Genomic DNA, 26,332 nt, shown 5'->3' with positions numbered 1-26,332 from the left:
CGATCCCGCAGCTGTAACACCTTCAGGAGACAGTCCTGGCGCTTGCTGGACTTTCTTGGGCGCCCTGGAGCCTGTTTGGCAACAATTGAACCTCTCTCCTTGAAGTTCTTGATAATTTGATAGACGGTTGACTGAGGTGCAATCTTACTCGCTGCTATAAACTTCCCTGTTAGGCCCTTTTTGTGCAATGCAATGATGGCTGCACGTGTTTCCTTGCAGGTAACCATGGCTAACAGATGAGGAACAATGGTGTCATGCACCATCTTCCTTTTAAAGTGTCCAGTCACTCAATCATGACAGATTGATCGCCAGCCTTGTCCTCATCAACACCCACACCTGTGTTAATGTGTGTGACACCTGTGTGTCATTGAAATGATGTTAGCTGGTCCTTTTGTGGCAGGGCTGAAATGCAGTGGAAATGTGTTTTTGGTGATAAAGTTCATTTTCAAGGCAAAGAGGGACTTTGCAATTAATTGCGGTTGAGCTGATCACTACTCATAACATTCTGGAGTATATGCAAATTACCATTATAAAAACTGAAACAGCAGACTTTGTGAAAATTAATAGTTTTGTCATTCTCAAAACCTTTAGCCATGACTGTACACTCTGACTTCAGTCATGAAGATGGGTGCTTTGTCCAGCATGCTGCAATGACAACAAACCTTTTCTCTATTTCTCTTCCAGAACATGAAAAATGAAGAGATGAGCACAGTCGTTGTCATGAATCTGGTGAGTATGTTTGCATGTCAACACCTCTCACAGCACCGTCTCCTCCGCCTGCTCCTTCCACTGAAGCTGTAAATCAGAGTCAGTTCTTTTTTATATTGTGGGAGTACATTTCAAACAACCCACAGTAAGTGATCAGTCAACGGCTTGTTGCTTCACTAAAACACAAAGTTGCTGGAAGGGACACCCCTCAACGCTGTCTTCAATAATTGAATACCTTATTACATTTTCATATCGTTTTAACCAACTCAACCATGGCTACAGCTCCACTGAAAACAAATGCATTAACATCAAACCTCCTTCCTCATGTGCAGCTCAGTGCCAATAAGAAAAAAACTAATAAGAAAGCTGGAGCACTCGGAGAAGTCATAATAACACAGAGTTTATGCAAAATGAAAAATTATGCAAATTGTGTTTTGTTATGCAAGGACAAATGCACGGGGGAATCGTCCCGGTGGAATCTAATTACAGCGCTTGAGAAATGACAAATAAACTGATGAAATGACAAATAGGTTACATTTGTAAATGCAAAGTTTCCTCTTTGTGTTATTCTCCTGTAGCCGTCTGTCCTGCCCCTTCATCGTACTCTATGTAGTCCCCTCTGAAACACAACTCTAACACTGTTCTTTATTGTTAACAGGAATGGACAGATTACCGGTTGAGTTGGAAACCCAAGGACAATGATATGATTGAGGTGATGCGTATTCCGTCTACGAAGGTTTGGCTGCCTGACATCGTCCTCATCAATAAGTAAGCACAAGCTCTGCACTCTTAGAAACATGAATCAGCACTGAGGAGATGAGACGTTCACTTTCTTTCATTTCTAGACAGTGGTGTTGCACACAGGACGATTTCTGTCCTGGTCCTGCAATCTTTACATGTCGCACTTAATAAAACTGTAAATATTTATGCATACGTTAACATCAAAGTTTGAATTTTGAACCCATAGTGACAAAGACAGTCAGAACGTTTTGCTGCTCTGGGGCGGCTGCGGCTCAGTGGGTAGAGTCGGTCGTCTATCAATCGGAAGGTTGGCGATTCGATCCCAGCTCCGGCAGTCACATGCTGAAGTGTCCTTGAGCAAGACACTGAACCCCAAATTGCTCCCTCTGTTGTTCAGAGGTGTGTGAATGTGTACGAATGAGATTAGCTAACACTGATGGTCCCTTACTGTAGCAGCCTCTACCGTCAGTGAGTGAATGGGTATGATTGGGTGAATGTGACAAGTAGTGTAAAAGCGCTTTGAGTGGTCAGAAAGACTAGAAAAGCGCTATACAAGTACAAGTCCATTAGTAATATTGTAGCAACAAATGGGTTACCCAAATTTTGTTCCTTCTTAAAAGGAACAAATGAAAGAAAGAGAAATCAAGTGAATCACAGATGTGTGTGATGTTATTGTGGACGGCCGGCGGAATAAAAACACTGCGGTTAATCTACCAATCAGACACGTTCAGCTTTGAAGGCCCTGCCCCCCAAAAGTCCTTGGACCTTTGAAAAGTACAACGCCCCTAGCAGGGGCTTTTCTGGGGGGAGATTTTCTACCCTCATCATGATAAGACATGTTTACCTTATTGGATTAGTTACCTTTCGTATGTACATTATTGCAGTTTTTTTATTTTATTAACCCTTTATTTAACCAGATAATATGTATGAAAAGTATGAAAGATAATTTCTCTGGAATGATTGCTCCTTTCTTCTCCCCAAAACTTCCTGTGTGAGTGACGATAATGCAAGGGAAAACCTTCACACTGGACGCTTTAAACTGACGCCCTTAAAAGGAAGTCCACATGATACATGTTGATCATTTTGGGAAACCAATTTTATCTTTTTTATGCATGTCGTGCAAAAAACACAAGCGATGTCTTCCATTGTTGTCTGTGTTTCGACCGCGGGCTGAAGTCCCGGGTAGATTGTGTAAATCAGGCCAGTGACATATGGAAAAAAAAAAAAGTAAATGCACTACACCACCAGACCAGTAGAGGGCAGTAAAACAAAGAGGAATGCCATTCATCACAGATGACATTGAGAAGCAGACAGACAGGCAGGTATCATTATGAGCAACACAACAGTTAGCCTGTTAGCATGAAGAGACTCAGCTGGTCTGTTTTAGATGGTGCTATATTTCATCACAGATGGATTCACTGAATCAACACGTGAGAGGAGATAAGCGCGAGTAGCAAAGACGTTTCAACACGCCTTTAAAATCCTTTTCAACTCAAAAAGCCGTGGCAGAGATCGGCCGGTGTTTTGGTTTAAACAGCGACCCTGTTAACTGGAGACTTTCAGCCGGATGCATCCCTCATAAACGTCTTTAGACCATCATTAAATATCTGATGAGGATATTTTGAAATCTTAATAAAAACTCAACTAGTTTGCATTCCCAGGAACTCCCTCTGTGTTTCAACAGCTGTGTAAACTCCACAAACACTGACACGTTCAGCTGAAGGTCTCCAGTTTACAGGGTCACTTTTAAAACCGTAACACCGGGAGAGACGCATTCACGGTGGGCTGAGAGAAGACTAAATCAAGAGAATCACAGCTTCTTCTTTTGAAAAGTACACACACATACAAAAAAGACAGAACAAATAAAAACTAATGAAAGAAAGAGAAATCAAGAGAATCACAGATGTGTGTGATGTTATTGTGGACGGAGGGAGGAATAAAAACACTGCGGTTAATCTACCAATCAGACACGTTCAGCATTGCAGACCCCGCCCCCCGGAAGTCCAGGGACCTTTGAAAAGTACTACCCCCCTAGCAGGGGCTTTTCTGGGGGGAGATTATCTACCCTGAACTAAATTTAGACCCTGGGTCCACCGGTCGAAACGCACGTAATTCAGGGTTAAAGTTCCTCCGGTCGAAAAACGCCTATTGGTCGTCAATGTTGCACAGTAACCAGCATCTCATAAGCCCAGATGGTGAGGTTTACCACAGCTCCAACATGTCCCTGATCCCACTGGAGAGGTTCCTCCTGTGGAACGTAGGGTTAAAGATTAAACTCAGTGCATGCCGGTATAATTCAGTACAGTACATATGTGACCGAAAAACTCAGACACAGCATTGAATCTGATCATGTGGCTGCCTTGAACAGTAAGTGGAGTCCCGTAAATATCCCACTGCTGTATTCATCAACACTTTATAGGCAGTTAAGCAGCAGGGCTCTCTAAAAACTGAGATGATGGCCCTGCTCACTTGAAACCACACAAATATGCATGTACACACTTTTCTGAATGTGTGTGATGAGAGCTGGTTGTATGAGTGGGAGTAGGACCTTCATGGGGACGGGGGTTTTAAGAGGGCTGTCTTTAAGGATCCATAAACCCCAAACACATCATTCAGTTCTATCTGTGTCTACTTGACTCAATGCCTCTGTTGTTTACTGTTGTGAGCTTAACGACCAAAACAAATCTGTATACAGCCGACATTAATGCTACGCTTCCAAGTGTCTCATGTAATGTTTGAAGTTCTTCTATATTTGATGTCAACTGGAATACTTCAGTGAGCTTGCAATGTGGGAGTGCAGTGGAGGCTTAGGAGAGTTAAACCTGAGAGTGAACTACATGTGCAGCTCGGTCAGCAGAGTGTGATATTAGTGCTCCTGATATCTTGTTTAAATGACTTATTGTCTACAACATGTAGGACAAAGTTGAGTTACAAAGTTCAAAGTCAAAGTCTTCTTTATTGTCCCAAACTGCAGTATGCACCAGACATACTGAGGACTTGAAATTGGGTTTCTCTCTCAGACCCTAGCAACGACAACAACAGATAAACATAGGAAAGCTAGAAAAAGATAAGAAGTAGAAGAGGGGGCAAAAAAGGGAGAGAGTTCAGCATCCTGACTGCCTGGTGGATAAAACTGTCCCTCAGTCTGCTGGTTCTGGCCCGGAGACTGCGTAGTCTCCTTCCTAATGGCAACAGGCTGAAGAGGCTGTGAGACGGGTGGGAGGGGTCGCCTGCTATGCGCAGGGCTTTTCAGGTGAGGCGGGAAGAGTAAATGTCATGGAGGGAGGGGAGAGAGGCACCAACAATGTTGTCAGCTGTTCTCACGATGCACTGGAGGGTCATTCGGCAGGACGCAGTGCAGGCCCCGTACCACACAGTGATGCTGCTGGTGAGAATGCTCTGGATGGTGCCTCTGTAGAGGTGCGCATGGTGGGGGCAGGGGCTCTAGCTTCCCTCAGCTTGTGGAGAAAGTAGAGGTGCTGACGTGTCTTCTTGGTCAGTTACTAGTTCAAGTTACGCTGCTGACTCGCTAAAAACATTTGGATCTGTCTGTTCTGTCGTAAATCAGCATTCATTGCAATTCAATTTTATGTTTAAAATGTCATTATATTCTTTTTTAAACTATTTTTAAGTCCATATTAATAATGTAAGGCAGTTATGACCATTGTATTGATTTGGAAATCATAGAAATGCAATTGAATGTTCTTTATGATCCTGACTTTTAGATTTCTTATTCTAATACAGTGTTTTGGGGGGGGGGGGGGGGGGGGGGGGGGGGGGGGGGGGGTGCAGACAGACTTTGCCACAACTATCTGTCTATCTGTCTATCTATCTATCTATCTATCTATCTATCTATCTATCTATCTATCTATCTATCTATCTATCTATCTATCTATCTATCTATCTATCTATCTATCTATCTATCTACCAAGTACTAACATCGTCCACATTTCACTGTTTTAACACTTTTGCTTTTGTAATATTGCATGTTACCACTTTATCTAATTCTCTTGATTCAAATAAAAATGCCATGAACGCAAAATATAGGTCTGCGTTGCACTATTACGACGGTCCCTGAATGCACCTACAGTAACAGGCGCTCTCGACCTCTGGACAGTCAGCCAGCTCACGGCACTCTTTGATGACAAGGAGTTGATCAAACTTACTAAATGTGTCTGATGTTTCACCAAACTGGATTAAATCAAGCTCTAGATGCAGAGCTTTTTACGGTGAGAGCGGCAAAAACGTCAAATATTAAACAGACGTCAAATATTAAACAGACGTCAAATATTAAACAGACGGCCCCCGGTTGTGTTTTTGTCACTAACGCACACCGGGGGGTAAAAATCCTCAATGAAGAGGAGACTGGTTCACACAGCACACCTGCTGCAGGTAGAGACCAAGCTAACACAGCGCCCCTCAGATAAGAACTCAGCCTGTCACAGGAACGCATAGCTTTAATTTCTTAAGATTAGACGCACAGCGGGGAAAATATGAACTCTTAATGTCCGACGGTCCTTCTTAAGTTTTCATCTGAGTTTGTATTATCAGTGATGCACTTCAGCTCGTCATAGTCTCGTTTTCGTCTTGAAAAACCGAGTTGTTGATGAACATTTATCGTATCGTTGTGCTGTGATGTGTGTATGTGAGCGCACGTGTTTGTGTGTCTGTGTGTGCATGGAGCAGAACGCTGCCATGTGATACAGAGAGCAGATGAGCATAATGACATCCTGTCATGTAAATAAGATCAATAACAGAAGGATATTTAGTCTGTTTAATAAAAGAACAAGTTTAAGACCTGATCTATAAGAGAGGTAACCCTGAATTACTACTGCTGTGATCTGGCGATATGTAGAAAATAAAATTTACTGAACTTCCAAGGGGGGCGGGGGCCGCTGTTGGGGGGGCACCCCACCCCCCCTGTATAATGGTAGGGGAAACACTGTAATAAACGCTGTCCCCATTACCAGCAGACCGGTCTCAGCAGGAAATACTTCAAAAGATTGTAATATGACACTTTGCTGTTTCCTAATCGCATCATTGTATCTCCACAAACACTATAACACTTCATTGTCAGCCCATTGGTCTATTTCCACCATTTTAAACTGTTTTACAAACTATTTGTAAATGTTACCATGGGACTCAAAAAGTGTGTTTGCTGGTCCTGGTTTGGCTCTTTTGTTTGAGTGGTGTTAATGCACAGTGATTGGTCCATAGGTGAGTGTATGCTGATTGGTCAAAGTCCCCCTTGTACTGGGAGAGTACCTAAGCACGAGCTAAAATAGGACAACTGTAGAGAGACAGGAAATGTGGGGAGTAGAGCGGGGGAAGACCATAGACTGTATAAAATATGGACGTATTATCCGTGAGGTCACCCATCTGTTCCTGAGAGCTGCTTTGAAGCAAATCAACGGCAGCAGCCATATTGGAATTGTTGTACTCAACCAGGCAGAGTGTGACGTAAAGGGGCGGAACCTGAGCCTCCTAGCCAACAGCTATGTGCTCCCGACTGGGAGTCCAGTCAGTCATGTCCTTATTTGGGCAAAAACTCTTAATCTTAATATCTTCTGAACCATCGCGTTGGAAAAAACTTCACCCCCCGTACAGTGTGTGCTGATAGATTTGGGGTCTATGTGGTTTCCTGTGTTTCTGAAGCCAGCCTCAAGTGGATTTTCGATGAATTGCAGTTTATAACACTTCCGCATGGGCTTCATCGTTTGAGACCGGAGGTTGCCGCTTGGGGAAGACATGCAGCAAATGGTTGTGGCCAGGAATCAAACCGGCGACCTCTGCGAGGAGGACTGCAGCCTCTATACGTGGGGCCCTTAGATCGTTAGGCCAACAGCGCCACAAAAAGGTTCCTCTTAATGAGGTTCTAGGAACTAAAATTGTTCATAGTTCCTGCGTTGCAGAATCGATAAAATAGACTTAGACTTTTAGACTTTAGACTTTATTGTCCCCTTGGGTAAATTCTTGTCCACAGCCCCTCCTGTGCTGCACACACAAACACATCACAAAAAGAACACAAAATACACATCAAACAAAACACCAACATCAGCATTCAAATAAAGACTGCAGGTGTACTGCACCTCTACAGGTGTTTTTCCACCGCAGGAACTTTACCCTGGGACTAGGGACTTTACCCCTGAACTACGTGCATATCGACCGGAGGAGCCAGGGTCTAAATTTAGTTCAGGGGTAGATAATCTTCCCCCTAAAACAAACCCTGCTTGGTGGGTGGTACTTTTCAAAGGTCCCTGTATTTTCGGGGGGCAGGGCCTGAAATACTGGATGTGTCTGATTGGTAGATTCACCGCAGTGTTTTGGTTGTTGAAAAGTAGTTCTGGGGGCTAAAAGACCCCCAAACTTAACTTGCTTTAAATGCACCTTACAATGTTCAGCGAGGCCTTTTGTTTAGGGCTGCCACAGCAGCAGGGATCCGTTTCTCTACACCTCAGTGCCCTGTATCTGCGACCTGATTGGAGCGGGATGAGTTATGTTTTCAGTGGATGTGTGATGTCCTGCTCTATTAGAGGGAGGGTTCCCACAGTTCCCTAGAACTATGCCTCATGTCATAGTAACTTAAAGCTTGATCCAAAATAGAAACTGGACTTGGTTAAAGCTCCACGGAAGAGATGTGATGTTTTATTTTAATCTGTTTGCAGCAATGATGGGCAGTTTGAAGTGGCCCTGCCTGTCCATGTTCAGGCTTATAGTACCGGCAGAGTGACCTGGACTCCCCCTGCACTCTTCCTCAGCTCATGTGGAGTCAAGGTGAACATATACACATATATGAACTCATCCTAATCTTGCCATTCTATCCATTTTCTCTAATCTTATTACTCTGGTCTTGTCCTTCTAGGTGGAATACTTCCCGTTTGACTGGCAGAACTGCACCATGCAGTTCCGCTCGTACACGTACGACTCAACAGAGATCGATATTCAGTACGCACTGGACTCCAAAGGCAAAGAGATCAGGGAGATCCAACTGGACGAAGCTTTCAGTGGTGAGCAGCAGGACAATAACTTCATCGCAGCACTGTTCTACTTGTTTACTCATCACTTGAGACCTTGTTCCCTCCAGAGGGCGGCGAGTGGCACATCAAACACAGGCCGTGCAGGAAGAACTCCAATGATGACATGTACGAGGAAATGACCTTCTACCTGATTATGGAGAGGAAGCCTCTGTACTACGTGTTCAACATCATCCTGCCCTGCATCCTCATCACCATCATCGCCATCTTTAACTTCTACCTTCCTCCTGATGCAGGTGAGCCAACAATACAGGAGGCTAAACTTTACCTGAAGCTTCACGGCCTGTTAGTTTCACTGCCGCAAATGATGCTTATCAAAGCATTACACGGCCTTAATGCCTCTCTCTAAATCTGACAACACCGTCTCCTCGTTGTGTTTGTGTGGTCCGGAAAAGTTGTGCGATCACATATTTGTCCAATTACTGGCACAAAGGGATTCAATTTCAGATTAGAGAGTTAATTTGCATAAAACACTGCTGAATCAATAACCTCCAAATTAAAACAAAAGTAGAAATGAGCCCCTCACACACTGGCGCTGCTCAGCTTAAGACTTCTTTGATCACACACACAAGTTCGAACAAGATTTCTCTCAAAGATTTCCGGCGTAAATGGATTCTTTCAGCCTCTAGGTGTTCAGTGCTGCACTGCTGCAGGGTGATGACTGCTCCAGTCTCAGATAAAACACGGTCAATGATTCATATTGATCGAGGGCGGAAAGAGTCACACAAAACTTAAAGATTACTATCAGGAGTCTGAGAAAGATGAATCTCAGGGAGAGTCCCTCCTAACAAACTCTAGTCCATCCAATGGGGATCATAGACTGTAAATAAAAATGGACAGCGTTGCTCCGCCTCTTCCCGTTGTACGGTTCTGAAGCCAAAAAATCCCTCTCCTGGGCGCCACCATTGTGCAGCCAGAGCCTGTAAAGCCCATAGACTGTAAAAAATATGGACGTAGTATCCGTGACGTCACCCATCTGTTTCTGAAGAGCTGTTTTGAGACCAATCGGCTGCGGCAGCCATATTGCTTCTGTCGAGCCAGTGTGACGTAAAGAGGCGGGCTTTGAGCCTCCTAGCCAACAGCTGCAGTGTTCCCACAGGCAGCTGTGTCTCTCATTGGAAGACTAGTAATCTAAATATCTTCGAAATTGCCGAATTAGAAAAAAATTCACCCCCCTCACAGTGAGAGGACATCGAGAAATGAGCTATTCAGACTACACTCATCTTTTGTACCAGGCTGTAAACATGTTTATTAATGCTGCAAAGATCGTCTTTTCCCCATTCATGTGTATGTGACTTCCGGTACTTCCGAAGCCAGCCTCAAGTGGATCCTCCATGAACTGCAGCTTTTAACACTTCCGCATTGGACTCATATTTTTAGACCGGAGGTTGCCGCTTGGTAAAGCCACTGTAATAAGCTCCGCCCTACAGCGTAACGTCACAAGTCGCTGTGTGTCCTTTGAAGTTTCACTCCACGGCGGCTGTGAATCAAAGGAAACCAGGAAGTAAAACCCCGTTTTTTAAACTCTAATAACTAACGAAAAAGAAACTTTTCAGGAAAAAGAGGCCTTGAACACAAAACAGTCAAATACTAACTACATATCACCACAGCATACGGATGTGAGAAACATTCATACAATGTGTATTTATTTTTTTAAGTTTGACAGCTCCCCCATTCAAATGAATGGGGGAGACGGATTTTTTGCCAGGGGGCAGACACACTGCTGAAAGCCTCACCACCAGCCATCGGAACCTCTCCCTTGATGGGGATGGATATACTTTAAAAGGAACCCCGGCTACCAAAACGTATTTTCCTATATGATGAATGTTTGTATCAGCTATATAAAAACAATAATAAAATCTCTCAAAATATCTTAGTTTGTATAAAACTGGAAAAAATGTTTTCACTCGTAGACCACCATTGTTCTTTGCGTCTCAATGATGTTTGGGTAGTGACGTCATTTGGTTGCAACAGTCTGTTTTCTTCATGCGTGTCAGCTGAAGCATGTGATTCCTGGGTGCTCTGTGAAGGCTCTGATGAACTTATGTTATATTTCAGATCAGACTGTCTGTACAGTGGCTGACTGCCCTCGCTGAAAAAGTCATCATCTGAGGGGAAAAGATCCAGAGACTGACTGTCCTCCTGAAACTGTTTTTTCAGCTCATTTTCACAATTAGCAGCAGAAACGTGGTCTTGAGTAAGAAGTTGGTGCTCATCAGCTGGCCACTGTACCGCTGCATCAGAATCAGAATCAGAATCAGAATCAGCTTTATTCGCCAAGTATGCTTGAACACACAAGGAATTTGACTTTAGTAAACTGTGCTCTCTTTGTACAAGGCAGAATAGGAATAAGAATAAGAACTACAATAAAAAATAAAATAAAAATATAATAACAATAACCTTAGCTATAAATACAAAGAAACAACAAATAGGCTTGACTAATATGTACAGGCTAAAATAATATGATAAAGTGCAGTGGTGAGTTGCAGAGATAGTTTTACATTATAAAATAGAAGTTAAATAATACAAAAAATAGAAATATGGAATTCTGCTTGAGAATTGTTGCATTGTGTATCTACATGTATATTTACAGAGAGTATTTATCTGACAGGTATGACACTGTTATGGTTTAGTGTTCATCAGAGTGACAGCCTGGGGGAAGAAACTGTTCTTATGGCGGGTTGTTTTGGCGCACAGTGATCTGTAGCGCCTGCCGGAGGGGAGGAGTTTGAAGAATTTGTGTCCAGGGTGTGAGGGGTCAGCAGTGATGCTACCTGCCCGTTTCCTGGCCCGGGACCGGTACAAGTCCTGGATGGGGGGCAGGTCGACACCGATGATTTTTTCTGCTAGTACGAGAGAGCGCAGTACCAGGGCGACCGTCCGTGGCGCCATCTTGGATCTTGGATCAGATGTGTGTTTTTCTGTCTGATCAACATCACTCTTATTTGGAGAACACTGCACACTTACGGACTGCTGTGTTGACTGATCGGGGGACTCGTCGTCAGCTTCCTCCGTGATCGTGGTCTTGGTTGTGGTTGTGATCGTTCCCGATGGTTCGCCATCAGAGGCTACATCTGTAGGTGCGGGATGTTGACATCCCTGCAGGAGCACATACAGCATCTCCTGCCTATGGCGTTTCCTCGAGCAGACTTCACTCTTTTCCCGTGGGTGTTTTGTCTGTTTATGAATGAAAACTGATGACACAGCATTTGGCTTCAGTCTCTGTTTATAACTAGCAGCACCTGTGAGCTCTTTCACCAGCGTGGGTCGGCTAAATGCATCAAATGCTGCTGGAGTGAAGGGCGAGAACAGAGCCGCGGGTCCTTCAGAAGTTGTGTACGTCCACAAGCAATTTCCCACTTCTTCTCTTTGTGTCTCTTTGAAAGCTGTGTAGACTTACACCAGTCCCCTTGTTCCCCTTCGACTGGAAATTACACCCAAACGCAGCACAGTGTGGCATTATTATGGTTTTCACTCTCCTGAAAGCCAGCGAGTAAACACGGCGAAAACCAGAGGCTCGGCAAGACGCAACCATTACATGTCACCAACCCAGCATGCATTGCGCTAGTAAAACAATGGCTGCGCCCGTAGGTTAGAATATGTATTATAAATGTCGCTCTTTAAAGAAATAACAATTCTTCATGTCTATTTAACAAAGCATTCTAGTATGAGACAAACATTAAAGCAGATTTATGCCTATCAGTCCCCAAAGTCAGGGTTCCTTTTAAGGTACTAGTACATGATTGGCCAGTTCCAAAAGTACTGTTAAGCTGATGGACAAACTGTGCTACTTGGATATTAAATGTTAGCATCCTGCCTAAACCAGTCCCTCCAGGAAGTTGTGATTTTGCGATCACAACTATCAACACAAATTCAACCAATCAGCACGATTTCTGCATGGCCTTGAAATTTTATACTATCACCGCAATTTTCCCGCAAATTTGACCAATCTTCTTAACCTTAGCTCCTGTACGTCATCGGGTTCATCATCAATTTCACTTCCTTAGAACATGAACATAAGTCCTCACTTGATCTGCACTTTTCAACAGTAAAACACGCACAGAGAACGGGTGAAGAGCGGGGACAGCAGACAGGACAAGTGACCATGACAACGTTGTTATTTATAGATACCCTTTTATTATTAATAAGCTATAGATCATACGTTTTGATTTTGTTAATGAGTAGAAGACGAGACGGAAACTTTAGTGGTGGATCGTCAGACATTCAGAATTCATGTTTCCCCCGCTGTGCGTCTTTAAAGATAAAGTGATGACTTCCTGTGACAGGCTGAGTTATTATCTGAGGGGCTCAGTGTTAGCTTGGTCTCTACCTGCAGCAGGTGTGTTTTATGAACCAGCTCTCCCGACTCCAATCATCTGTCTCATCCTCATTGATGATTTTTACCCCCGGTGTGCGTTAGTGACAAAGACACAACCGGGGGACGTCTGTTTAATATTTGATGTTTGACGTTGTAAACGTAAAAAGCTCTGTGTCTACAGCTTGATTTAATCCAGTTTGGTGATACATCAGACACATTTAGTAAGTTTGGATCAACTCCTTGTTGAAAGAAGCAGATGCATTTCAGAGTGCCCTGAACTGACTGTCTGTCCAGTGCGCCTGTCACTGCAGGTACATTCAGGGACCGTCGTAAATGTGCAATACAGTCCTTTCATGGCATTTTCTGTGAATCAAGAGAATCGAAATACAGTCACAGTGGTCACATCAAGAATGTTTACTAAGAACAACTGTAATTTAGCGTATTTACTTGCCCCTGAGATGTTAGATAGATAGATAGATAGATAGATAGATAGAACTTTATTTGTCCTTTAATAAGGAGATTTGTTGCCACCGTCTGTACAGGAATACATGTATGAACACAATAACCATAAACATCCACCCAGCCTCACAACAATGGTGCACCTCATCCCACATATAAACACATCGGACACATATGAACACACCGGACACATATAAACACACCGGACACATATAAACCGCTGTCACATCTGACACACAGGACACATATATGCACACCGGACACATATAAACACTACGGACACATATAAACACACCGGACACATATAAACACACCGGACATATCTCAACACACAGGACACATATAAACACACCGGACACATCTGAACACACAGGACACATATGAACACACCGGACACATATAAACACACAGGACACATCTGAACACACAGGACACATATATGCACACCGGACACATATAAACACACCGGACACATATAAACACATCGGACACATATAAACACACCGAACACATCTGAACACACAGGACACATATAAACACACCGGACACTTATAAACACACAGGACACATATAAACACACCGGACATATCTGAACACACAGGACACATATATGCACACCGGACACATATAAACACCGGACACATATAAACACACCGGACACATATAAACACACCGGACACATCTGAACACACAGGACACATATGAACAGACCGGACACATATAAACACACCGAACACATCTGAACACACAGGACACATATATGCACACCGGACACATATAAACACACCGGACACATATAAACACACCGAACACATCTGAACACACAGGACACATATATGCACACCGGACACATATAAACACACCGGACACATATAAACACACTGGACACATATAAACACACAGGACACATATAAACACACCGGACATATCTGAACACACAGGACACATATATGCACACCGGACACATATAAACACACCGGACACATCTGAACACACAGGACACATATGAACACACAGGACACATATATGCACACCGGACACATCTGAACACACAGGACACATATATGCACACCGGACACTTATAAACACACCGGACACATATAAACACACAGGACACATATAAACACACCGGACATATCTGAACACACAGGACACATATATGCACACCGGACACATATTAACACCGGACACATATAAACACACCGGACACATATAAACACACCGGACACATATAAACACACCGGACACATCTGAACACACAGGACACATATGAACAGACCGGACACATATAAACACACCGAACACATCTGAACACACAGGACACATATATGCACACCGGACACATATAAACACACAGGACACATATAAACACACTGGACACATATAAACTCACCGGACACATATAAACTCACCGGACACATATATGCACACCGGACACATATAAACACACCGGACACATATAAACACACAGGACACATATAAACACACCGGACATATCTGAACACACAGGACACATATATGCACACCGGACACATATAAACACACCGAACACATCTGAACACACAGGACACATATAAACACACCGGACACTTATAAACACACAGGACACATATAAACACACCGGACACATCTGAACACACAGGACACATATGAACACACAGGACACATATAAACACACCGGACACATTACAATGACATTTTATTTAGCATTGCTATGGCCGATGGGACAAAGCTTCTGCCAAACCGGGCTTGCCTACAGTATGGGGATCTGTATCTGCGACCGAATGGGAGTAGTGTGAAGACCGAGTAGAGGGGGTGTTGGGGGTCCGTGCTCTGCGTATGATGGCTCTGTTGTTGAGGTCAGGTTATTTAATCCAGGTGTCGGAGCACTAAACAGATTTATCTGGTGAGAGTGGTGTTCACATCAAATCACTGTTTTCAAAGAACCATGTCAAGTTTGAATCCTGCTAGAACGTGAGCATCATGCAGGAAAAGTTCACTCATTTTACACCTCTCTTTGTTGGGTGTTAATTTTTTATCAGTAAGAGTATCACTTGGTATTAGTGTTGATAATTAATTAATCAATCAATCAATCTTTATTTATAAAGCGCCAAATCCCAACAAATGTTCTCCTCAGACTCTTTCCAAACAGAGCAGGTCTAGACCGTACTCTATGTTCTGTTATTAACAAAGATCCAAGCTCAAGACAGGATAAGATCAAGTCCCATCTTACAGACAGGACTCAGTCTGATCTCATCTTAATCCACCATGAGCAGAGCACTTTGCAGCATTTAGCAAGTTACAGTGGCAAGGACAAACTTCCTTTAACAGGCAGAAACCTCCAGCAGGACCAGACTCATGTTAGGTACACATCCCCACCAAATTGAAATGATGGATTCAAGAAGTTTATGAGAAACTCAATCCAGATACAAACTAACAAACTGTCTTCAACTTTCACTCAGGAGCAAAAATCTGCCCAGCACTACTTGGATAATTACCACACATCACACAGCACCCTTCTTCTCCAGCCCGTGTTTTTACAGTTGTGCTCATAAGTTTACATACCCTGGCAGAATGTTTGTATTCTTGGCCAATTTTTCAGAGAATATGAATGATGACACAAAAACTTTTCTTTCACTCATGGTTAGTGGTTGGGTGATGCAATTTATTATCAAACAACTGTGTTGTCATTTGTGTAGTAATGTCTTTCATCTGGCGACTCCACCATGCAGCCTGTTTTTCTTCAAGTGCCTCCTTATTGTGCATCTGGAATCAGCCACACCACTTTTTTTCAGAGAGTCCTGTATTTCAGCTGAAGTTATTTGTGGGTTTTTCTTTGCATCCCTTAAATTTTTCCTGGCAGTTGTGGCTGAAATTTCTGTTGGTCTACCTGACTGTGGTTTGGTTTCAACAGAATCTCTCATTATCCACTTCTTAATTAGAGTTTGAACACTGCTGATTGGCATTCTCAAGTCCTTGGATATCTTTTTTATATCCCTTTCCTGTTTTATACAGTTCAATTACCTTTTCCTGCAGATCCTTTGACAATTATTTTGCTTTCCCCATGACTCAGAATCCAGAAGCGTCAGTGCAGCACTGGATGAAACATGCAAGGGGTCTGTCAGGAGCCCAGAAACTCACTGGCCTTTTATACACACACACTGGCAAGGCAAGGCAAGGCAGCTTTATTTGTATAGCGCATTTCATACACGAGGGCAACTCAATGTGCTTTACATTAAAACATTAAATGCATTGGAGACATTCAGACAGGCATAAAACTGATTACAAGCAAACAGATCACAGGTGAGGATGGTTACCTTTAATAGCCATTCAAACCAGTTTGTGTCAACTTGTGTGCATGTAATCAGGCCAAAATCACCAGGGTATGTAAACTTTGGATCAGGGTCATTTGGGTAGTTTCTGTTGTCTTTATGATATAAAAAGAGTAAACACAGTTGTTTGTCAATAAATGGCTTCACCCAACCACTAACCATGAGTGAAAAAAAAGATTTTCTCTTATCATTCATATTCTCTGAAAAATGGCCTAAAAAAATCACAAATTCTGCCAGGGTATGTAAACTTATGAGCACAAGTGTATATCTTTACTCCTGCTGTTAGGATCTTGAATCACAGGCCAGACCTGCAGACATGCAAACATGTTCATAGTGTATTATCTTTCCCCTGGGACAACATGCCAAGACAGACTGCCGTGTTGAACTCTGTGAAATACTGTCTCAGTGGTGCTTCATACACTAATGCCTTAATGCACATCTACATTCTTTTTACCCTCCACGTCTATCCAATCAGAGGTAATCACAGTTTGTAAGTGACCACCGAATACACCTGGGAGACCTTCCTCTATTGGCCAGTCAGCTTCACTTACAACTGGAGATGAATTTTCCATTAGAGTCATTATAGGTCAATTGTGCAGAACAGCTGCAGCTAAACAGCAGATCTCCCTCAGTTAGAGGAGGAACAAATGAGTCATGGAAGAAGAACTATCACCGTTTGAAGTACATTTTGTGGAAGTTGATTCAAAGAAACAAGAATCCGAGTGAAATGAAATAAAAGGCACCAATGTGAACTGAATTGTTCCTCCCCCCCTCCAGGAGAGAAGATGGGTCTGTCCATCAACGTGCTGCTCACCCTCACTGTGTTCCTGCTGCTGCTGGCCGATAAGATCCCAGAGACTTCCCTGGGTGTCCCGATGATCGTCAACTACATCATGTTCACCATGATCCTGGTCACGTTCTCCGTCATCCTCAGTGTGGTGGTCCTCAACCTGCACCACCGCTCGCCCAACACACATCAGATGCCTATGTGGGTGCGCAAGGTGAGGTCCCTACCTGCACACTTACATTTATATTCAAACTTAAGAATTAAGTTCCTTTTTCATGAGCAGAATCTGGAGTGGCCATGATTTCTAACAAGATTCTCAAATTTAGATCTGAAATGGGCATCATGTGGTCTCATATCACACTCATATATCAGGGAGGTGTTTTAAGTTTAAACAGGACATTTCCACCTTTAGATACAAAGCCAACAGACTGATGGGGATTGCTAGTACGCTATTTTTGCAGAGCAGCAACATCAGAGCAGTCTGAGCTTTTCTGCAGCTGGACTGATTATGACCCGGTTGTGATCCCGGCTGACACCTGACCGAATACACATATACATGTTTATTTTTCTCAGTAAGAATGAGTAGACAGAAAACTGGACACTGAGTCTGAATTATGTAGTGAATTAGTAGTACAAGCCTTCACTTTATGTTACTGTCCCCGGATAATATCTTATGAGCCTGATTGTTGATGATCAGTGTTAAACATGTACCCGTATTCAATACTGTCACTTATATGCATTTAGTTGCTGTAAAAAATCTAATTTAGGGGAAAAACAACGTATTAGGCCTTGTTTTTGACATAAGAAAACTCAATGTTTTTTTGGTTCAATAATCGATAATTGATCGTTAACATTTACAAAAATTTATCACAGAGAATACTTCAAATTTGCATCCCTAATTCAGACCCAGAGATGTTGAATGTATTTCTGTAATGTGTTCCTAACTGGGATCTTTGGATGCAGTGAAAAACTGTTCACAGACAATGGTCTTTGAAGTGATTTTTAGCCCATGCAGTGATTTCCACTACAGAGTCATGTCTGTATTTCATGCAGTGCTGCCTGAGGGCTCACAGACACAGCTGTCCAGTAGCTGTTTTCAGCCTTGACTCTTTTGCACAGGGATTTCTCCAGACTCTGGATTACCTTTTTATACCCAGACATGTGACTAACCTGCAAATTAACCGTATTAGTTGGGAGATGCGCGTGCATATACTTCACACTGTTACTGGGCAGAGTCTTTATCCAAACCGTTTATAAACCAAACCCTTAAATAACAGAACAAAGTGAAGCTTTAACCCAAAACGGCATCACTTTGAGCTCGTCACTCCCTAGTTTTTATTTGTTCTATCTTTTTTGTATGTGTGTGTACTTTTCAAAAGAAGAAGCTGTGATTCTCTTGATTTAGCAGCTTGTAACAGTAGTCTTCTCTCAGCCCACCGTGAATGCGTCTCTCCCGGTGTTACGGTTTTAAAAGTGACCCTGTAAACTGGAGACCTTCAGCTGAACGTGTCAGTGTTTGTGGAGTTACACAGCTGTTGAAACACAGAGGGAGTTCCTGGGAATGCAAACTAGTTTAGTTTTTATTAAGATTTCAAAATATCCTCATCAGATATTTAATGATGGTCTAAAGACGTTTATGAGGGATGCATTCTGCTGAGAGTCTCCAGTTAACAGGGTCGCTGTTTAAACCAAAACACCGGCCGATCTCTGCCACGGCTTTTTGAGTTCAAAAGAATTTTAAAGCCGTGTTGAAACGTCTTTGCTACTCGCGCTTATCTCCTCTCACGTGTTGATTCAGTGAATCCATCTGTGATGAAATATAGCACCATCTAAAACAGCACCAGCTGAGTCTCTTCATGCTAACAGGCTAACTGTTGTGTTGCTCATAATGATACTTGCCTGTCCGTCTGCTTCTATGGTGTCATCTGTGATGAATGGCATTCCTCTTTGTTTTACTGCCCTCTACTGGTCTGGTGGTGTAGTGCATTTACTTTTTTTTCTCCATACGTCACTGGCCTGATTTACACAATCTACCCGGGACTTCAGCTCGTGGTCGAAACACAGACAACAATGGAAGACATCGCTTGTGTTTTTTGCACGACATGCATAAAAAAGATAAAAATGGTTTCTCAATATGATCAACATGTATCATGTGGACTTCCTTTTAAGGGCGTCAGTTTAAAGCGTCCAGTTTGAAGGTTTTCCCTTGCATTATCGTCACTCACATGGGAAGTTTTGGGGAGAAGAAAGGAGCAATCATTGCAGAGAAATGATCTTTCATACTTTTCATACATATTATCTGGTTAAATAAAGGGTTAATAAAATAAAAAAAACTACAATAATGTACATACGAAAGGTAACTAATCCAATAACGTAAACATGTCTTATCATGATGAGGGTAGAAAATCTCCCCCCAGAAAAGTCTCTGCTAGGGGGGTAGTACTTTTCAAAGGTCCAAGGACTTTCGGGGGGCAGGGCCTTCAAAGCTGAACGTGTCTGATTGGTAGATTAACCGCAGTGTTTTTATTCCACCGGCCGTCCACAATAACATCACACACATCTGTGATTCACTTGATTTCTCTTTCTTTCATTTGTTCCTTTTAAGAAGGAACAAAACTGCCCTCTACTGGTCTGGTGGTGTAGTGCATTTACTTTTTTTTTCTTCATACGTCACTGCCCTGATTTGCACAATCTACCCGGGACTTCATTCTGCGGTTGAAACACAGACAACAATGGAGGCACAGGAACCTTTTAGTTCAGGGTAAAGTAGTTCTGGGGGCTAAAAGACCCCAGAACTCTTGGTCGAAATGCACCTTTAGTGGTACGTTTTTAATATGAAATGTATAATTCATTCGCCATGTCCCCCTCATTATACATTTATGCAACAGTAAACCTTGGCCTGTTCAGGGACATGCTTGGACAAATTACACATTATGAATACAATCAACTATTTATAAGCAAAGAGCTGAAATAAATGCAAAAGCCTTACAACCCAACCACATGTAGGGTTTATAATTTACTGCCACCTCTTAATGAGAACAAGCTTTGGCAATTTGCAAATGACCAAAAGGAAATGATATCCAAGCACAGAATGTAGTATTTGAACACGCAGCCCCTCCATGTATGCAGTCATTATGGATTAGAATGATTCATTAATGTGATGTTAATTGTTCTGTTAATTCAGTGTGATGGAGGTAACAGTAGTTTTAGGTACAGTTTTAGATGAAGTCGACTTAGTTCCTCAACACCCTGAACGTCATGTTAAACCATTAACCTCCATCAGCGGCTGTTGCCCTTAATGTGCATTATATGTGCAGCTAATTACAGGCCTGAGAAGCAGCGCTCCACTCTGCTCCATGTTCTGTCAGGCTTTCAGAGAACATTTACCTCCGACTCAGGTGATTTGTATGGCTTAATGGAAGTAAGCCTCTGTGTGCTTGATTGATGGGAGGAAAGGACATTAAAGGTTCTGCATCTTTTCACTTCTATACTGTTCAGACCTACGGTGTCATGAAGAGGAAAGAGAGACTTGTGCTCAGGACATTAGTTTGATATAGTTTCTTTTCTTCTTCTTTTAAGCTGTGAGCAAATGAGATAATGACAATGTAAAGTGTCAAAGGGGTTGGAGCCCACAGATTTGTTATCACCACAGTTTTGCTGGAGCTGTGAACCATAAGGATCTGCAAGGTCAATTTCATCCCGCCAAACAGATTTCCATTGTTGGCCAATCACAATCAGTGGTCTAATGTGAGATAAGTGTAAGAACCATAGAATAGAATAGAATGCCTTTATTATCATTGCAACAAGTACAACGAAATTGAAAGTCGCAGTCCTCATTAGGTGTCAAAAACAATGCACCTAACGACAGAGCAACCAGCCGCAGCGTCCAATGCGTGCAGCCATCTTGGATCAAGAATTTCAACAATAATAGAAAAGAAATGTTCATCAGACACGACAGCTTGGCCATAATTCTCCTGTCAGCCACCACCTCCACAGGGTCCAGGACTGAGCTGGCCTTCTTCACCAGTTAGTTCAGTCTTGCTCTCCTGTATCCTGTCCGCCCACAGCAGGTGAAATCCTTCCAATGTGGCGTTCGTGTCCGGTGTTAGCTCTGTTAGCATGATGCTACTCTGCCAGTATTCCCTCTGGTGCTGGGTTAGCTCGTCCACCTTATCGTAGATAGATCTTACATTCCTCATAACGGTGGGTGGAAGGACAGGTCCATGTCGTCTTTTCTTAGCTTGCACCTCAGTACCAGCACGTCATCCTTGCCTCCTTCTCCTTGCACAGAGAGAGAGCACGGACCGGACATGGATCTGGTGGAAGTCCTGTGAATCCACTATTGTTTCAGTGAGCACAATTGTCCTTTGTACATTTGTTTTGTATCATGTTATAACACCCAATCTAATTCTGCCATTATTCAGATATATCTTTATATCTTAGCTAGCTGGCTGAAAATGTTTTCAAGGAGGAGGAAAGTCTAAATAAGAAATATTTGAGGCTCATGTTTTTCAATCTGGTTCAAGAAGTGATTTATTCTTTGATATCTCACATGAAATGATGAAAGGATGAAGAGGGGACAGCAGGAACCTGGAGAGGAGGATTTCTCAGGATGCTGAGACAGAAAAACTTTTGTCAGGAAACGTCCAAATTTAAAATACCGCCCCCTTTCTTCAGCTGACATCACAGTGAAGGACGAATTCAAATGACCTTTCTTATTATGCTTTTGCTTTTCACTTCAAAATTCAATATTTCTAGTAGAGGAGAACACCAATATATGTATTAGAGCTGTCATCCATACTGCTCAACCTGGAGTTACAGGCTTTACTTGAAGATGAAGTGAAGGTGCCTGTAGCTGTGTGGACTTCTCTCCTCAGGTCACCTTCCCTGGGTCCTCTGGTGGCTCCCAGCTCCTCCATCTGTCCAATAACCATGTCCCCTAGCTCTCAGTCTTGATGTTGTTTTGGACGCTCTCTGCTGCTGTAATCACGTCAGTGTGTGTTAAGCTCTGGTCTGCCAGAGTCCCATATATTCAGAGCAGCATGGCTAAGTGAGTTACAGCAGCCAGCGCTGTGATAGAAGGGCCTTGTAGATAAATTGGGGCTCTCCTGGGTGCCGTTTCTCTCTGTGTTACTCACAGCTAAAGGTGTGCCAAGCTGTGGGAGCCTGAGAGCTTCCACAGAGGGCCAGCGGACACTATCGGATTGACAATACTGTGTGTAATTGCTCAGTATTTCCTGGATCCACTTGCGATTGAACAGGTGTAAAGTGAAATGTTTCAAAGCAGAGCCAATGATGAGGTGCTGGGAAGCATTCTGGCGGAATGGATGTAGGTCAGGGGAGCTGGAGTGACTTGTTGCTGGGAGTGTGGGGAGGATCCTATCTTCCTATCTGCAGCCAAAACAACCTTAACTACACTAACAGCAGTACTCTATCAGGAGCAGAGCCTGGACTCAGATCACAAGACCACGTCTGAACTGCTTCCAAAACTACATGACAGGCTAAATGGTGTTTTTAAATCATCTCAACACTGCCAAGGATTAGCTTTACTCATTCCTTTCAGTATTTATCTACAGTTGGCAAGAGGTAAAGAGTGATCAAGTTAGTGCCAAATATCCAGGAGTCAGTTTTTAATGCTCCTCTAATCTAGTAATGCTATCATGCTTTACTACACTGGATGTAATGCCCAGATGAGAGGCGGTATCTCAGAACACGGCGTGGTTTGTCAGGATTTGATCTAGGAAATGGAGATAAGGTTATTTCTAGGCTGTGTCTGGGTAAACTGAAATATCACCACTGCACCAGAGGAATGTGTTACCAGCACAGGTATGGAGAGGTTAACCTGCAAGGAGGACCAGAGGCTGGTGGGGCTAGCTATGCTAACGTTAGCCACACTCTGCAAACCAATTTGTCATAGTTTAGAAATTACACTTCCATATAAAGGACGAGGAAATTAGTCACTCTGAAACATCCCTAGAGGCGTTTTTCAACCGCAGGAACTTTACTCATGAACTACGTGCGTTTCGACCGGAGGACACAGGGTCTAAATTTAGTTCAGGGGTAGATAATCTGCCCCCTAAAAAGCCCCTGCTTGGGGGGTAGTACTTTTCAAAGGTCCTGGGACTGTCGGGGGGCGGGGCCTGCAATGCTGACCGTGTCTGATTGGTAGATTAACTGCAGTGTTTTTATTCGTCCCTCCGTCCACAATAACATCACACACATCTGTGATTCACTTGATTTCTCTTTCTTTCATTAGTTTTTATTTGTTCTATCTTTTTTGTATGTGTGTGTACTTTTCAAAAGAAGAAGCTGTGATTCTCTTGATTTAGCAGCTTGTAACAGTAGTCTTCTCTCAGCCCACCGTGAATGCGTCTCTCCAGGTGTTCCGGTTTTAAAAGTGACCCTGTAAACTGGAGACCTTCAGCTGAACGTGTCAGTGTTTGTGAAGTTTACACAGCTGTTGAAACACAGAGGGAGTTCCTGGGAATGCAAACTAGTTGAGTTTTTATTAAGATTTCAAAATATCCTCATCAGATATTTAATGATGGTCTAAAGACGTTTATGAGGGATGCATCCGGCTGAAAGTCTCCAGTTAACAGGGTTGCTGTTTAAACCAAAACACCGTCTGATCTCTGCCACGGCTTTTTGAGTTCAAAAGGATTTTGAAGCCATGTTGAAACGTCTTTGCTACTCGCGCTTATCTCCTCTCACGTGTTGATTCAGTGAATCCATCTGTGATGAAATATAGCACCATCTAAAACAGACCAGCTGAGTCTCTTCATGCTAACAGGCTAACTGTTGTGTTGCTCATAATGATACCTGCCTGTCCGTCTGCTTCTATGGTGTCATCTGTGATGAATGGCATTCGTCTTTGTTTTACTGCCCTCTACTGGTCTGGTGGTGTAGTGCAGTTACTTTTATTTCCTCCATACGTCACTGGCCTGATTTGCACAATCTACCCAGGACTTCAGCCCGAGGTCGAAACGCAGACAACAATGGGGGAACAGGAACCTTTTAGTTAAGGGGGAAGCAGTTCTGGGGGCTGAAAGACCCTGAAACTCTCGTTCAAAAAGCCCCTTAAGAGAATCTAATGTCTAAGTATCAGCTGTGTTTATACAGAGTCATGATCAGTCCAGTAGTAAATCCAGCCCACAGTTTGTGCCTCACTACAATGACAGGCACATACATTTTTAACAGCACATCTTAGAGCTCCCTCTGTTCGGCAGCTGTGCCCATGTGAGTGTGTGTGTGACTCACTGGTCTGCTGTCACACACACAGAAACAGTTCAGGAGAAATATGACAGGTGTTGTGGGGTGCTGGGAAATGGGAGATTTGAGAGAGATGTCAGATGAGGTCAGGTACGAACACGGAGACGTTTGATTTAGAAAGAGGGCTCAGTCGACCTTTCTTCTGTGAAACTACTAAACGGGTCACACTGCTTCAGCTCTTATTATGTCCCCATTGTAGCTACAGTGCAGCGCCATTCTTACCGATGGGCTATTATTGACATCCATCCATCAATACAGACAAGCCAAGAGTCATTTCAAAAGAAGGATATCCCAGTGCTCCAGAGCGCCGATAAAAGAGCCATTCACAGAGGCAAACAGCGTTTATGATATTGATCAAGTCTCACATTTGGCCTGATAATTTGCTGTTTCATCTTCAAGTCCAATTCCTGTTGCATTTACTCCCATCTGAAGAATGTGAGTGCCAATTGATGGTCACATTAAAAAGGGGATTCTCTTGATGTGACTGGTTTTATTGTTACATTTGAATTCACACATCCAGGAGCGGTCCAGTACAAGTGGACTCGTTTACTCCAGGGCTTTGCCAGAGAATCCACAACCTTTGCTCAAGGACACCTTGAGAGGAGACGTTGAGGAATTGGAATGCGTTACTCATTTGGTTTCCCCACCCACATCATTCAGCAGCAACTGTTCTCAAAGGTTATCTCACTGCTAAATTGAACATTTTGACTCATTTCTCAGCCTTAATAGGCGAATACAGGGCAAGTGCATCCCAGCTGCCCCATAAATCATGAGGCAGGAGGCCAAACAAATGGATCGTTATTACAGGGAAGATTTTGGAGGTCTGGAAAAGCCCGGTGCAAGGATAAACAACTCTATATTTCTTAATGTGTGTTACAGTCAAAGACATATACTCACACTGTTACCATCATTGTGACTCCCAGTATTGAAATGACATTAGAAGTAGAGTAAATAAGCACACTTTCCTGAAAGATGACTTTAAATCTCTTGTGTTTTCAGATCTTTATCCACATGCTGCCTTCCTACCTGTGCATGCTGCGGCCAAAAGTAGAGATCCCCCTGTCCCTGGAGACCATGCCACGCAGAGAGAAGAAGATAGTCACCATCAGTAAAGGTGCTGATGAATACTTCATTCGCAAGCCAGACTCCTCCATCCTGTTCCCCAAGCCGAACAGGTGAGAGCACACACACTCTGGGATCCAGGGTCACGAAACTGCTGTGTGTTTGTGCATTTACATTGCTTACTATATGTGTGTCTGAGTGTTTGTGAAAACCTTAACCAACTGTATGTCCACAACGTAACCTCAGACTAAAGGAGGACAGGTTATTCACATTTAAACACAATACACACAAGTGTTTCTGGGTGTCGAGCTAGCAAGCTAATGTATGTGCATTCAGTATTCAGTATTCGGTCTTATATTGAATAAACCATGTAGGTCTATTGGCACTTTAGCGCACAGTTCTGGTACAACCAAGCAGCAACCTCCGTCTAAAAATATGAAGCCAATCCGAAAGTGTTAAAAACTGAAGTTCATCGAGTGTCCACAAAAAAACAAAAACGGTAAACATTAAAAAAAATGAAAATAAATGTAAATGCAGGATATTGTCAAGCAGAGTCCTGCAACAGGCTGGTACCAAGCGTGCCGGATACGGCCCTGGTGGTGAGGCTTTCAGCAGTGTGACT

The 26,332-nt window shown here is 43.1% G+C and overlaps 1 protein-coding gene across 5 annotated transcripts in view; it reads left to right on the top strand.

Moving 5' to 3' along the window:
* chrnb1l (cholinergic receptor, nicotinic, beta 1 (muscle) like) overlaps positions 1 to 26,332 on the top strand; it is a 118,138-nt gene that overhangs the window by 16,187 nt on the left and 75,619 nt on the right. For all 5 annotated transcript variants that reach the window (XM_034676560.1, XM_034676555.1, XM_034676556.1 and 2 more), the window contains exons 4-10: positions 685 to 729; positions 1,367 to 1,476; positions 8,115 to 8,223; positions 8,312 to 8,456; positions 8,534 to 8,719; positions 17,370 to 17,593; positions 25,648 to 25,823. In XM_034676560.1, coding sequence (XP_034532451.1) covers positions 685 to 729; positions 1,367 to 1,476; positions 8,115 to 8,223; positions 8,312 to 8,456; positions 8,534 to 8,719; positions 17,370 to 17,593; positions 25,648 to 25,823 — 995 coding nt within the window. The remainder of the gene's footprint in view (positions 1 to 684; positions 730 to 1,366; positions 1,477 to 8,114; positions 8,224 to 8,311; positions 8,457 to 8,533; positions 8,720 to 17,369; positions 17,594 to 25,647; positions 25,824 to 26,332) is intronic.

Source organism: Notolabrus celidotus, chromosome 23, assembly GCF_009762535.1.
Source record: "Notolabrus celidotus isolate fNotCel1 chromosome 23, fNotCel1.pri, whole genome shotgun sequence".
Lineage (NCBI taxonomy): Eukaryota > Metazoa > Chordata > Actinopteri > Labriformes > Labridae > Notolabrus > Notolabrus celidotus.
Note: the sequence above shows the minus strand (reverse complement) of the source record. Positions and strands in the feature narration are given on the sequence as shown.